We start from the raw sequence: 15081 nt of genomic DNA, 5'->3' as shown, positions 1-15081 counted from the left end.
TAATTTGATAATCTTGAAGAAGAATAGACTTTTAGAGTTCTAGAATTGCTTGTCAATTGTCTTATGAATTATTGAGTCATTCAAGTTCTTGATTTTTAGTATCTACTATTAGTTTTTGAATTGAAACATTTGCTAATATATGTTATTGCTATTGAGATTATGAATATTTATATATGCAATTAATATTTTAAGTTTTTGGTGGCGCCTAAATCAAAAAGGCTAGCGCCTCGCCGCGAGGCAGACCCTTGTCGCCTTTCGCCATCCAAACACTGCCCTATACTAAATGGAGCCTGCAACGAAATATGGAATATGTGGGTATGCTTCATATTGTGCTCTTCACTAGTGCTTCCTTTCCCCCTTTTGATGAATATCTCTTCTGTCAGCCTGCTAGTCACCTTTCAAATCTTTTAGTTACTGAATCTCACACAACTTGCCCTTGTTTGAAACACCCAATGGCAATCCAAGGTAAATAGTAAGGAGAGTTTTATTCGTACAATTGCACTTGTGCTAGGTGTTAAACATTGTCCACCTTATCCACGAAAATGATCTCACTTTAAGTGAAACATCTTGAGCTTTGACACTACTTGGAATTATATGAAGGTCTATTTCAAGGAACTCAACTAGAAAATATCTGAACATATAGCCCCATTAGATACACACTGGTATGTCATCAGCAAATAATAGGTGTGCGACCATCATGCAAATATGTTCACTAATCAAGGTTGAGAATCTCTAACCTCCCGTCACAACTTCATCTATCATCTTACTTAAGACTTCCATCATCAAATTGTACAACATAGAAAATAATGGACCCCTTACCCCAAGCCTCACGAGCTTGTCCACCTGCAATTGAACACTTGTATGAGGTGGTCAACATTGTCCACCTCGTCCACTGAGATGATCTTAAATTTTAATGTTGATCTTGAACTTTGACACTACTTTGAATTATATGAAGGTTTAATTCAAGGAAAACAACTAGAAACTATCTTCATCACATACGCACTAGTATGTTAAACTGAAAAAATCTTCAAATAACCTCATACCACAATTTCATCAATCATCTTATTTCAAACATCCATCACCAAATTGAACGGTATGGGAAATAACAAGGGCCCTTACGTTAAGCCACTCGAGCTTTCAATTTGCTCTTATCCCATAATAATAAAACACTTCCCTCACTCAATATTATTAGACATTATTGTGGTGTACTTAACCATCATCCCCAGACACACATTTCTCATCATTGCATCTGTCATGAGCTTCATTATTGTAGTTTCTTGGAAACGTAGTAGATTCACCTCCCATTTTCCAGCACCTACTTGGATGATGGCCGTTTTCGTTTGTGTCACCCAACCCCCTTACAAAAAATATCTTTATATATCAATAGCTAATATATCCTTACAACTGTATCCCCGTTCCACTTCTATCATTCTCATCATAGTCACCCATATCTCCTTTCGTACACTATAATTTTACCTCTTCCTCCTCGTGGTTTGGCCAACCTACTACCCACCCCCCTTTCATCTCTGCTAACTCTTCTTGCCTATTGAAATATCAATAAGCAACTCTACAACCATATCTTCCTTTCTTTTAAAAGAAACCCCCAAAACTCCCCAAAGTTGAGGAATTGTTTCCACACCCACTTTGACATTCTCCTCCACCCTTCATTGAAAGGTTGGCCATTTTAATCTATGTTCCTATAGCTTTCTTTCTCGAAAAATTATTCTCCCTATCAAGCCTGACTTCATTGCCCAATTCTACTAGTTGCCTACTCCCCTATGAAGCATGTGTCTTGGGTGATGAACCTCCTTAATTGTTCTTCTCGAAGATTGATTATCTTAGTCCTTCCAAATTACAACCTTATTCTTGTTACGAGTTTATTATACCTTGAGAATCAAGCTACTACTATTAGATTTAATAAGAAAAAATAGCCATGCGAAAAAGTAAACCCCACAAACCAAAGTGGCAAAAAACAAATAGAATTTGTTAAGGAAACCAGCTAGCGGAATATTATTACATATGAGAACATAGAAATGGAGAAAATAATAGCCAAAATAGGATACATTCAGATTAGTGCACTCACTAAAGGGAAGTCTGAAGACCACTCCCTTTTGTCCTTTCTCTTTCCCCTTCTTGCTCTCCCTCCTCAATATTTAACACAATCAACACTCCCCCTCAAGTTCGACAAAAATGTCGCACATGCCCAACTAGCAAATCAAAGTATGAAAAGTCATTTTGTTGCCTTCTATAAGCACATCCGCTAGTTCTTTTTCTGATAGTACAGGAAGCAAACTCATGGTGCCACTAGTAACATTCTCTCTGACGAAGTGTCGATCATTTTCAATATGTTTTGTTCGGTTTGAGCTATATTGAACACTATGGTCATTGCACACCTATCAACTCATTCCATTATTCAAGTCCAAAAAAAATGTAGTTTTGTTTCCTAATGTATTGCCTTTGTATAGAACTCTCTTGGCTTCCTCTAAATTAGCAAAACGAATGAAGACTTCTCTAATGTCTCCCAGTAATCACATCTTCAAGTATGTAGTTAGCAAAATCGTTAAAACGACTTTTCCCAACCTAACCCAGCTCTATTTGGGTGGAGAATTCAACGGTCCATCTTAGTCCTTCATTTGAAAAGGCCTCCAAAATGTTAGCTCAATTAACCTAGTGAGTCGCTCGCAGGGCTAGCATTTTAATTTCTTTTTAGATAAATCTACAAGATAGTTCATAATTTGGATGGAGGAGAACTTCTGAATGGCATGTGTGAATAAGGTTTATCAAATTTTTCACTTACTAGAGAACAAAGATTGTGTAAAGTGTATAGACTTTATTGATAGTTTTATTCAAAGAATGGAAGCAGTCACATTCCACCCACCCCACCCTAAAAATAATTCTACCGAAAACTCTAGTGATTTACCAACTTCAATATTTTTAGCATATGCCCACCTACCACATTGACCAAAGGAGCTTGAGGTAAAGTACAAGAATTGCATGCAAAGAAAGTATATAAAATCCATAGTTGTTGTTCCTCAAATATCATATATTGAGTTATTGACTAACAATCAACCCATTTCATTAAACCTCCAACCAAGCAAATTTGCATACTAGCTAGGTTCTTCACCATCCAATCTTCTAAAACTTCTTCTATGTCAAGTGTTGGCCAAGTCAAGGCTTCCTTGTAAATTTGTGACTTGAATTAATGGACTTCTAGAGAGAAGTATGAGTCTTACTCTCGCCTTCCTTCTTTCGACAAAGGAATCATGAGAAATTCAAGAAAAGCACAGCTAGAAAGTGTGGACAGATAGAAAAGAATAACCTAGGTGACTCCCTAACTGTGTTGTTGGAATATCCCTCATGAATGTGCAAAGTTGACTCATCGAACAGTTTCACCTTCTTGGCACATGACTCCTCTAGCGCAGTCTTGACTTCTTGGGTAATTTGGTTATGCTCACCCAAATGTTTTGAGTTTAGAGATGTAGTCAATGATCAAAAAGGCTTGTTAAAGTTGTTCTTTTCTCTCTCCTCCATCTACCTAGCTAACAAAGAGCGACTCCTTCCTTTATTCCTCAAGTTCTTGAAAATTGTAGCTTTTCCAACGTAAAAGAAGAAAGAGAACCTAAATATCACAGCCAACCATATGTCATCTATTCAAAGCAGATCGAAGGCATAAGGAAAAGGATCTTAGAAGGGTGACAAATGAGATTGGGTGTAGTAAGAAAAACTGGTATCACCATTATTGTAATTGAATAAGCTACTCGAGATTTCCAATCATAAAGAGTAGGGATGGCTTATGCACGATGCATCAGACCATTTAATTGAAAAGCGGCTAGCTCATTAGCACAGATCCCATTACTGCTAAGTTATGGCATATCAGGATAACTATACCATCATTTTATATATTCAAACACTTCTATTTCAAATCAAGGAGAATAAGCCTATTGTTCACCAGAAAAACCGAACAGCCAAATTTTGCAACTACTTGCCATTTTTGAGCTTCTAACACACCCAAAGTGCTTCTTAAATATAATATTTTGTCCCAAGAATCCCAAGAACATTTTTTACAAAGATTCAGGAACCATTTAGGTGTGAAGTCATATCAATATCATCATTGATGAGCAGTAGCCAGAATAAGGAGATAACCTAACAGATGGCATTACTCGTTGCAGTCACGTATAAATCTGACCTGCCTCTTGCCTTGAATTAGGCAAGATATCAGCATGTAATTACGGAATCACATGTCTCTTGATGAATGAGAAACTCCAAAAACATAAATAAGGTATCCTAGAATAAGTAGTTTACGGAGCCATTCAAAAAGGAAAACTACATATGCAAGATCAAGAACAGTTTTCAAAAACAAATGCTACAGCCAAAATTGAATTAAAGAAACGGGGAAAGGTGGCTTCAAATAGCTATACCAGAAAAGTCATAATTTCCTCCAGGAAACCAAGAATAGAAGTGCATAGGACTGGTTAAATACATACAATGCTTCCGAAGATAAAGGAGAAGTTACCTTTCAAATGACAAATAATTACAAATGATAGTAGGACAATGACAATACCACTATTATTTGAAACACACTGGAGTCCAAAGAAAACATAACCATACGAAACCAAAATGAGGAAGTTATACCGGCAAATAATTGTATTTTCTTTCGTCGAAGTCCTTCCATAGAGATACATGACGTATAAACCATCCAAGCCAACTAGGAAAAGTGTTGATCCATTTCTGTTAATGGAAATTCGCTGAACCTCAAAATTCAACTGCACATCAGCTTGCAGTACCTAAGCAACAACCAGCACCATCAAATACGTAGCTTCAATAATTAGTAGCTTGATATCAGGTGGTAGTAGTACCAATGCACTTCAAAAAAGCCATGACAACATAAAGATACGTTCTATCTTCCATCAATGGACTAGTGATCTGATAACATGGCATAGGAATGTTAAGACTTCGATTCTTGTTCTATGTATTTCATACTTAACATTTGCACAGCGAGAAAAAGATGCTGAAAAAGTCAAAAGAGGGAAAGCGCGTTTTGTAGAAGTCCAGAAGAATAAAGACTCTAGCATGCAGTCAATAAATGACGGTTCAGCTATCAAAGTGAACATAACTGTCAGATCAATCTATTGCCTAAAAGAATGAATCTGATATCATAACTATCTCAAAGCACAAAAGATGATCTATTTAAATAAAATAAATACGTAAGTCAAGTTTAAGTTGGCACAATTTTCCTTTTTCAGATAAAATGCCAAGAGCATCAAGCAATAATGTAGCAGAAGTTTATGTATTGTGTCAACTAGGCTGTACCAGAAAGGCTGAACCAGAAGACGAGAAATAACAATTTTATGGTGTACTGAAATTTATGCCAACTGATAATGCAAATTATTCAGCTTCTTTTCTCTTACTTTTGGAGAAGGAAAGTCCACATTTCAACAGAAAACTCTGAGGAACTCAAAGAATGATCCATCCAGATGCTTCGACTTTGGAGAAATAATCCGACGACTTAACACAGGAATAAAAAGTGAAAAAGAAATAAAATGCATAGATACATCCCACATATTCTAAGGTTCATAAGGATCAAACAGTTTCAATGTTCTACTCCCCATTCACTTCAAACTGTTACACTCGTATGCAATTAGATAATACTTATACAATTATATACAAAATATATAAATACAAAACCTGTCGTAAAAGTTAGTATTTTACGGAAATTCTCGGTAAGAAAGAAGGGGATGTATTTTTTTATCTGTTACAAGTAGACTGTTCAAATTGTTATAATCCTCCTCTATTCAAGCACTCAGGTTCAGTTTCCTAAGAAAAGTGACAACTAAAACATAAACATGGAATGGAGAGGGAATAGGAAGTTGATTAATAATAAAATAAGTTTTCTACATAAGAAGTTTACCTTTGAAGGAGAAGCTGCAAGGAGGGAAGTAGGATCTGGTTCGCCCAATACAACAGAGAGTCGATGCAGACAGGTTCTGTAAGAGTCCCAAAAGTAGAGACGAGAAGCTCCATCCCAAGCTAAAAGATTTTTGGGCACTGTGAAGGTGGAGGAATCCCTGTCCCTATCCCTATCCGGGGGAGTAGAAAAGACAGGGTGGTGTTGTAAGGGTAGCCATTCGACATCTTCGGATTGACGGCCACCATCCTCCTCCTCAAAATTGTATCTCATACTCTTCACCCACTTAGGATTCTCCTGCAAAAGCAAATGTAAATTATTTATTGCCTTTTCAAATAAATGTTCTCTTGTTTCATCTTTCAACAAAATCTCATTGGCAGAGACTTTAGGAGATTCACTTCACATTATGTTCATTTAATAAAGGGTCTTTCTGCTAGTACTTCACCAAGAGAGGGTAACATTTTACTTGACACCAATGTAAATCAATGGTTCTGCTGACTCAGCAATTGCTCAATAGCAATATATAGAGAAGAAGCATAATAATGAGAATAATAAGGTTTCAGAAGAACAAGCAATTCTTATATCACAGGCAAAAGCAATTCGTTTCTCTAAATCAAAATTAAAGGGAGGAACCCAATTATATACGAACCAGAAACAGCGAAAATCATAAATAGAAGGGAAAGGAAACCGAACTAAAACAACAACAACATACCCAGTGAAATCCCACAAGTGGTGTCTGGGAGGGTAGGATGTACACAGACGTTACCACTACCTCATAGAGATAGAAAGACTATTTCCGAAAGACCCTCGATTCAAAAGTCACGGTCCCAAGTAAAAGAGAAAAACAATATATATAGCCTAATGGCACAAAAAAAAACGAAAAGCAATGCAAATTTTACAAGAACAATAATGATAGCAAAGTAATGTGATAAAGTGAAAATCAAAGGCAATAACAACACAACTATAAAGGCACGCCTAGACCTACGACCACCCTAAACCGGCACACGGTCAGACACCATTCTATCCCTACTAGGATTCTATCCTAATCCACGACCTCCACTCCTTTCTATCTAAGGTCATGCCCTCGGTGATATGGAGTAGCGTTATATCTTGTATAATCACCTCTCTCCAATACTTTTTCGGTCTATCCCTACCCCTCCCATAACCCCCAAATCCCACCGCTCACACCTCCTAATTGGGGCGTCGACACCCCTCCTCTGCACATGCCCAAACCATCTCAATCTCGCTTCTCTCATCTTGTCTACCACAGATGACACTCCCACCTTCTCCCGAATAACCTCATTCCTGATCTTATCACTCCTAGTGTGTCCATAAATCCATCTCAGCATCCTCATCCCCGCCACATGCATCTTCTGAACATGAGACTTATCCACACAGAAATTAGAGTAATATAATGAAGATGAAATATGGCCATACGCTGCACTATCAACCTTTATATAAAAAAAAATGCACTATCCAGTTTAATTCTATAGAATTACCACACAAAAACATAATCAGCAGATGAAATATGCTTCATTATCCAGAACAATTCTCAAATATTATTTTTTTATAAAGAAATTCTCAAATATTACCACGCAAGAACAAAATCAACAGACGAAATATGCTGCACTATCCAGTGTACTTCTCAATCTCTAGCATTATATTGTACAAAATTTCTCTCTAACTCTCTCAAATCTCCCGCGTGTATATGCATTATGCAACATCTAGCATGTATATACACTCAAAAAATCTGGATTTAACAAAAGAATTCACCTACGGCTTATCATTACTAATTTCTCTAGTCCAAAAAGGCAAGTCCTAATTGTCACGTTCTTGTTAGGAAAATATACTCAATAGCATACCGAGTCAACACAACCAATTGTTATTAAATTACTTTCCTTTCCTTTAAGAACCTGTCCAGTCCTATTCCAAATTTAGGTTGATCTTTCTTCAGCATTCCCTTTTTTGGTCCACGAGAAGGAGGAACAAAATAAGGAAATTGATCGCACTGATTGTCTCCTTACATGGACTCATTCAGATCCAATAATTTCACTTAATTGAACACCAGCTCCAACTGTTTGAAGACTACATTGTACACAAAAACTATCAAACAATTTTATATAATTATTAAGGTACCAAAACTGTAAAACTACAGCCAAAAATCAGAAATTGTGCAGGTAATAATTTCATTCACAAACATCAAAAACAAAACGAGGAGAACTTGCTTAAAAGTCCGTGAGCTGAACCAAACACATAAAAATTAAGAAGAATACACATAAATTTACGAAGAGGTGCATTTTTTTTTCAAATCTAGATCTGTCCTGATAAAAAGAATGAATAATCGTTCAATTTTTTTCCTCCAAAGATTACAATTTGCTAACCAGATAACAACGATTGATAAGAAAAAAAAAATCACAAACCTAAGTGGAAATCAGGAAAGCAGATAGAAAGAGGAGAAAGTAGAGGCATTAACTAAAAGAGAAATTCTTTTCAGGAGAAATAGCGTTAGGTCCGTCGAACAGAACTAAAACAATATCTAGTAAAAAATGCTACATAGAATGCTTGACAAAAAACTATATCAAAATTGGGGCTCAATCTAAAGTAGTATACTACACCACTGAAACTGAACCAAGTGAACATTTTGCATCTAAGAACAAAAAAAAAACAGAAACCCCAAGTAGAAAAATGGTCGAAGTGAACATACCAGAACAGTGACCAGAAAATTCCTTCCTTATCTCAGCTACTCAGATCTCCTACAGCACAAATAACAACACCAAATCATACTCAATTGAACCTAACTGTAAAAATACAAGAACTGCACAATACCCACTTGAAAAAAAGAAGGAAAAGCTCAATTTCCTTAATAAATCTATAAAATTCTTTAGAATGTATGGATAAAGTATTATACTCCTCCATTGAAATTGAACCCTAATTGGCGATTTTGCAACTAAGAACAACAAAAATAGTACTTTGAACGAAGAAAGATTAAACAAAATTATATATTCTATTCTATGAAGAAGAAATTAACTCACCAGAGTTAAACAACAGAGATAAATTGCAACCGAATAGAAACGCCTTGAATTGAAATGCAACTTCTATTACCGAGAAAGAAAGGAGGAATTTCCAGATGCTTTGTTACAGCGTCTATTCAATTTCAATTTTATGATAAATGACACCTTGCAATAAGTGTTTTAAAAGGTGGGGGCGTAAGGTGGGGTGTTTTACTTAGTATAGGACGAGGCGTAAGCCTAATGGATCTTTAAATTTTTAATTTACAATATGGTATAATAATATAATAACACAATTATAAAAATACATCAATAATTTGAAATAATTACAATTATGTTATAAATACATTGAATGTGTGAATTGTCCACTTAGCTAATACATGAACTTCTTACATTCATGAATATCTATTACCTAGGTTCTATGAATCATTTTGGATAAGTATGTATCCATTAATTTGTTGTTGTTGTTGTTCTTATTATTATTAAAAAGGTGGTAAGACCCTTGCAGAGTTCCCCAACATTATAGAGCTTGGGAAGCTTGGATCTGGTCAAAATACGAACAACAATGAGCACTCAACTATTAGTAAAAGGGGTTCCCGTTCTTTTTCGGTGCACTCGCTTTATATCTCTGACACACAAGGAAGGACGCGGTGGGAAGGAAGCAGCCCTAGCCTCTGTTCGTCCGATCATTCCATTGACATCTCGCATTCACGTCCCCCGTTTGACTACCGCTTGGGGATTTAGTTGTAGATAGGTTAGTCTTAGTGGGTCGTTAGCTTCACCTTTTATCTCCTTCTACGACATGTTGTTGTCGTTGCCATATTCCATATGTCACTTAGTCATCTCTGTCTCGCTACCCGAAGAAGATAGGAGAACTGGCATTCACAAGACTGCATTGATTCTTATCATGATACATTCGTGTAGTAAGCGGGTGAATCGAAAATTGGATTTACATTGAATCTCACCCGAATTGCCCCATTTATCCTCCTGAGGAAGAGTTTGGTTTCAAACCTAATAAGAATAAGAACAACAACAACAACAATAAATTAATAGATACATACTTATCCAAAATGGTTCATAGAACCTAGAGAATATGTATTCATGAATGTAAGAAGTTCATGTATTAGCTAAATGGACAATTCTCACATTCAATGTATTTATAACATATTTGTAATTATTTCAAATTGTTGTTGTTCTTGTTGTTGTATATATTATATCTAACGCAAAATGAGAATTTTTTTTGGAAGCTAAGAGTTAGGTGGGGTGGGGCAAAAAAAATTTAAAAAAATTAAAATAATATCTAAATTATTATTTGAAGAAGGGGTGAAGTAAGAATTTTTTAAAAAAAAAAATTTATAAAAGAAATTTAAAAATTAAATTAAAATTAAAACTAAAAAATTGGGGGTGGGGGTATGGTGAGAGAAAGTGATGGAGTGGGATAATAAAAATATTTTATATTATATTTTATAATTATTTTTTTGGAGGGGGAGGGGATAGTAATACTTTAATCTTTAATTTTAACTTCTAATAATTTATTTCAGTTTTGTCAAGGTGGAATGTTTTGTCCATGTGGAATTTGATATGACAATTTTTTTTAAATGAAAGAGAATATAGTACACACACCATGATGAGAGTGGAATAAAAGAGAGAGGTGTGTTTCTCAAACTAATAAGTGATAGTTTAGGTATGAAACTCACAGTCCCAATAGTTTAGGTATGAAACTAAAAAAAGGGGAATAGTTTAGGTATGTTTTTGACACTTATCTCTTTATTTTATATATTTTTATTTTAAATATATTCCTTAGCACCAAAAGTTCTTCATATTTTCTGCTAGCATATATTTTTTTGATAATTAAGTAATCTCCAACAGCTAGTGATGCATAATTTGAAACTTGCTGGTGAATGGGGTTAACCCTCTACCCTTCTCCACTTAAATACATGTTTTTTGTCTGTGATAGGATTTGAACATCCATACATCACGTGTTATACTCTTATCAGTCTACTAACATATAAATCAACAACAATACTAAAAGACCCAACTAATTGATATTGCCTATATGGATTTGTTTCTTCCATTATGTCCTATTTTTCTCAAAGTTTACATGGATTTCAAGAGTTTGTAGGTCTTTGAGAAAACTTAATTCCATGTGATTTAGGTTTACCTTGGTCCCTTTTTTAACACCTTCCACCATCATGATTTCATACTATGGATTTGGAGGTTGACATAAAATATGACCAACCTATCTCAAGTAACATCTCGTTTTATGATTTTACCTTTATGCTTATTACTCGCACCATCTAGAATGTGTATTATCTTGTATGCTTGCATATCTCTCCTAATATTCACATCTAGTTTTAAACTAATTCCAACAACTAAATCCACCAACTAAACCACATAATTTCAAATAATAAATCAAACTAGAGGTTAATTAAAGTTTATTTGAACTTATTTCAACAACTAAACTACATTAACTCTAACTAGTTTTAAACTAATTCAAACAACTAAATCCACTAACTAAACCAAATTATTTCAAATAATAAATCAAATTAGGAGTTAGTTAAATTTTATTTGAACTTATTTCAACAATTAACTACATTAACTCTAACTAGTTTTAAACTAATTCAAACAACTAAATCCACCAACTAAACCACATTATATCAAATAATAAATCAAATTAGGAGTTAGTTAAATTTTGTCATCTATAGGTTCAACTAATGTTGTCACTTAGTTAAACAAATACATTATTCACCAAATTAAAGCTAAGTGTCAACACTAGATGAACACAAATCGATCTTGCAACAAAATCAATTTTGTCATCTATAGGATCAACTAGTGTTGTCACTTATGTTAAACAAACACATTATACTAAAGAACACTCTAAAAATTCAAACAAATCCTAAGCAAAATGCAAGTGTTGTACATTGAATAAAAAAATCTAATATATACAATAATTAAACTTTTGGAGGAAAAAATACCTCGACTTTATTTAATTAGGGCTGGAGATGGAAGGGTTTGTCGTACTTGGCTCGACGGCGTCGAAGATTTGAACCTTTAATTAGATTGTACCCCTACACTTAAAATTTTGTACACTAAAAATAATTAGTACATTCATAATTGCAGCTGAAAATGATTTTCTGTAAACAATATATTCTCCCCTGTATATATCCATTTAAAATCATTCCAACATTCAGGTAATTAGTATTGGGGACCATATGTAAGTGAACTACAATCTCTGAAAACAACTCAACAAATATACATACTTGTTATCCATCCATCCATCCATCTCCTTAAATATTCAGTAGTTTTCAATCATTCAAAATGGAGTGTACTCTATTTCACATATTTCCATATATTTGTATGTCTATCTAATTTATATTGAATCAAAGCAATATATCTATTTGACGGCATACTCAACATCGCATACAGTTGCTATCCAGTTACAATTAAAATATAAGTTTATATCAATAATATAAATAATTATATCTAACTAGTATCCATATTTTAATGGGATTGGGTGGAAGTTGATGGCAGTTACGATTTTGGTTGGAATTTGTTATTAATGTGAATCTTATTGTGCTGCCGTAGAGAAAAACTCACCTGCTGGAGAAGGCCGCGCCACCTTGGTGGTGCTGGATGAGACTGCGCCGCTGTAGTGGTGGTGGTTCGATTTCTATAGCTGTGTGGAAAAGAGAGAAGGTCTAGGGTTTATGCGCTGAAATGGGGAAAGCGTACGCTTTGGTTAGTTTTTATTTATTAAAATTAAAAAAATGTTTAATGAATATCGACTTCTTAGAGGTCGATTTGATAAAAAATAAAAAATAATTTTAATATAGCGGTCGATTTGATAAAAAATAAAAAGTAATTTTAATATAAAGACCTCAAGACGTTGGTTTTATATATATAAAAACATTTAATGAAAAATTGACCTAAAGAGGTCGGTTTTGTAAAAAATAAATAAATTAAATCTAAATTTAGATCTATCGACTAACGAAGGTCAATTTTTGGATAATCTTTAATTATATTTTATACATATACTTAAATTCTTTCAATAAATTATTGTAAATAGATGGATCATCGGTTATTCACGGAGGTCGATATTGATAGAATTAAATTTAAGTTATTAGATATATAACTACACGAGTATAACAATGCATATTTATTACCCTCTACTACCAACATATTTCATAGAGGACTTGATTTGTTACACTACTCGACGAGTATATATAATCTCCTAAATCAATGAATTTTCAATATTTCATTGTCTATATCATTAAACGAGATAAATGTTCGATGTATGGTTTATGCTACACTACGTGATGAGTATAACTTCCTATTTAATATCAACGTATTCATATGTCTTCGAATGATCACTACATGAGACATCCATTCAAAATTCAGACGTACTCACCTTGATAGAACTTGTTTTGTAAAATACTTTACGAATATGTCTGTATTACCTCCTAAAATCAACGAATTATCGTTGTTCTGTTGTATATATGATTAAAGAAGACAAGACATTCAAAGTTAGACGAATAATAATTTATATATATATGTGTGTGTGTGTGTGTGTGTGTGTATATATTATAATTTAATTTGTTATGACATTTATACATGTAACACCTCGCATATCTTCACCGCTACATCAGTACATCAGACTCGAGTTCATAATTTGACGACGGACTAATAAAATTTGTTACATTATTTTACAAATATATATAACTATCTCATAATTAATATGAATGTCATTTCGTACTTTGAATATGATTTATCGATTTCTTTGTATATTTCATGAAGTCTAATATTTTTATAAAATTATACGGAGTTGTTACACTTTTAAAATAATTAATTGTAAGCGTAAAATAAAAATCTAATGTTATACACAATAAACAAATAAGGATTAATAGAAATATTTTTTAAAAAAATGAAATTTGGATGTCGATTTTATAAAAAATAATTAGATAAAATAAAATATACCGACCTCTGGAGGTCGATATCACAATAAACTTTAATTAAAAAAATTAGTCACGTTAAATTAAATAATACCGACATCCGAAGATCGATATTTTATATTAATTTATTTTTTATTTTACATAAAATCGTCTTCCGGAGGACAATTTATTTAAAGTTAATTGAAAATATTACTCTATTAGTTTTCTCTATTTTCAATTCAGATAAGGCTAAATTTTTATTCTTAATTTGCTAATGTGTTGCAGACCACCGGAGGTCGATTTTAATAAAAATAATTAAATAAAAATAAAAATATCGACTTCTTGTAGTCACTATATGCATATTTTAATGAAAATTAATTTAATTACATAAAATTTAATTTAAGCTACTTTTGAAAGTCGGTATTATAATTATTATTTTTTTACTTTACACATAATCATCCTCCGGAGGACGGTTTAATTAAAATTGATTAAAATAGCCTTTTTTTTGTTTTTTCATATTTAATTGAGATCAAATAAAATATTATTATTTAATTATTAAATTCAATATCGACCACAAGATATCGATTTTTCTTGTATTTATTTTTTTAGAAAAAGTTTTTGACGTCGGGAGGTCGGTATGTTGTTTTCCCGCATTTTTTTGGCATAAAAGTTGACTTCTTGAAGTTGGTTTTCTTTAAAAAAATTATTTTATATTTTTTTTAACAATGCCGACTTCCAGAAATCGGAAATTACCGACTTTCATTAGAGGTCGATAATTTTGAGGTCAGTATTCACAGTTTTTTTAGTAGTGAGAGGCCCAACATTACCCGCCATGTAACATTGCTAGTGAAATGAGCCTTTTATAGAACTTGCATTTCACTCTCGCAGGTATCCTTGTATGACATAACACTTCAATACCACATCTCCTATTCAACAATTCTATTTTGATTTTTTGTGTTACATTTTCATTTTTTTTTAATTATTAGATGATGGATGTCTCTTTCTCAAGTGGGAGTGGGCAAGTTGCCCACTTGAGATTGTTGCACTGCTTTCTCATCTTGCACTGCTTTCTCATCTTCTATAAATGCCGTCCTTGGCATTGAGAAGTGAGGACACAGAAACAGAAACGAAAACAAGAAAATCAATTCTACTCTCTCTAAATTCTCTTACTCTCTTTTTCTTTATTAATTGTCGAGTTAGTTAATTTATAACACGTTATCAGCACGAGGCTCCGGCTAAT

General features: G+C 33.5%; 1 protein-coding gene across 7 annotated transcripts in view; it reads right to left on the bottom strand.

Annotated features, from left to right (window-relative positions):
• Window positions 1-12660, bottom strand: part of LOC129891409 (nuclear pore complex protein NUP88) — a 44512-nt gene extending 31852 nt beyond the window's left edge. The window contains exons 1-7 of one of the 7 annotated variants that reach the window (XM_055966762.1): window positions 12511-12660; window positions 11889-11986; window positions 9879-9924; window positions 9492-9803; window positions 8610-8658; window positions 5909-6202; window positions 4633-4784 (exon numbers count right to left, since the gene is read on the bottom strand). In XM_055966762.1, coding sequence (XP_055822737.1) covers window positions 4633-4784; window positions 5909-6178 — 422 coding nt within the window. In that variant the 5' untranslated portion in view covers window positions 6179-6202; window positions 8610-8658; window positions 9492-9803; ... (1 more) ...; window positions 11889-11986; window positions 12511-12660. Of the gene's footprint in view, window positions 1-4632; window positions 4785-5908; window positions 6203-8609; window positions 8659-9491; window positions 9804-9866; window positions 9925-11888; window positions 11987-12510 lie in introns of all 7 variants that reach the window. The other 6 variants (XM_055966763.1, XM_055966759.1, XM_055966761.1 and 3 more) reach the window with 6 other exon arrangements.
• Between the last annotated feature and the right edge of the window lie 2421 nt (window positions 12661-15081).

The sequence above is a fragment of the Solanum dulcamara genome, chromosome 6, assembly GCF_947179165.1.
Source record: "Solanum dulcamara chromosome 6, daSolDulc1.2, whole genome shotgun sequence".
In the NCBI taxonomy this organism is placed as follows: domain Eukaryota; kingdom Viridiplantae; phylum Streptophyta; class Magnoliopsida; order Solanales; family Solanaceae; genus Solanum; species Solanum dulcamara.
This window is presented reverse-complemented; position numbering and strand designations above follow the sequence as displayed.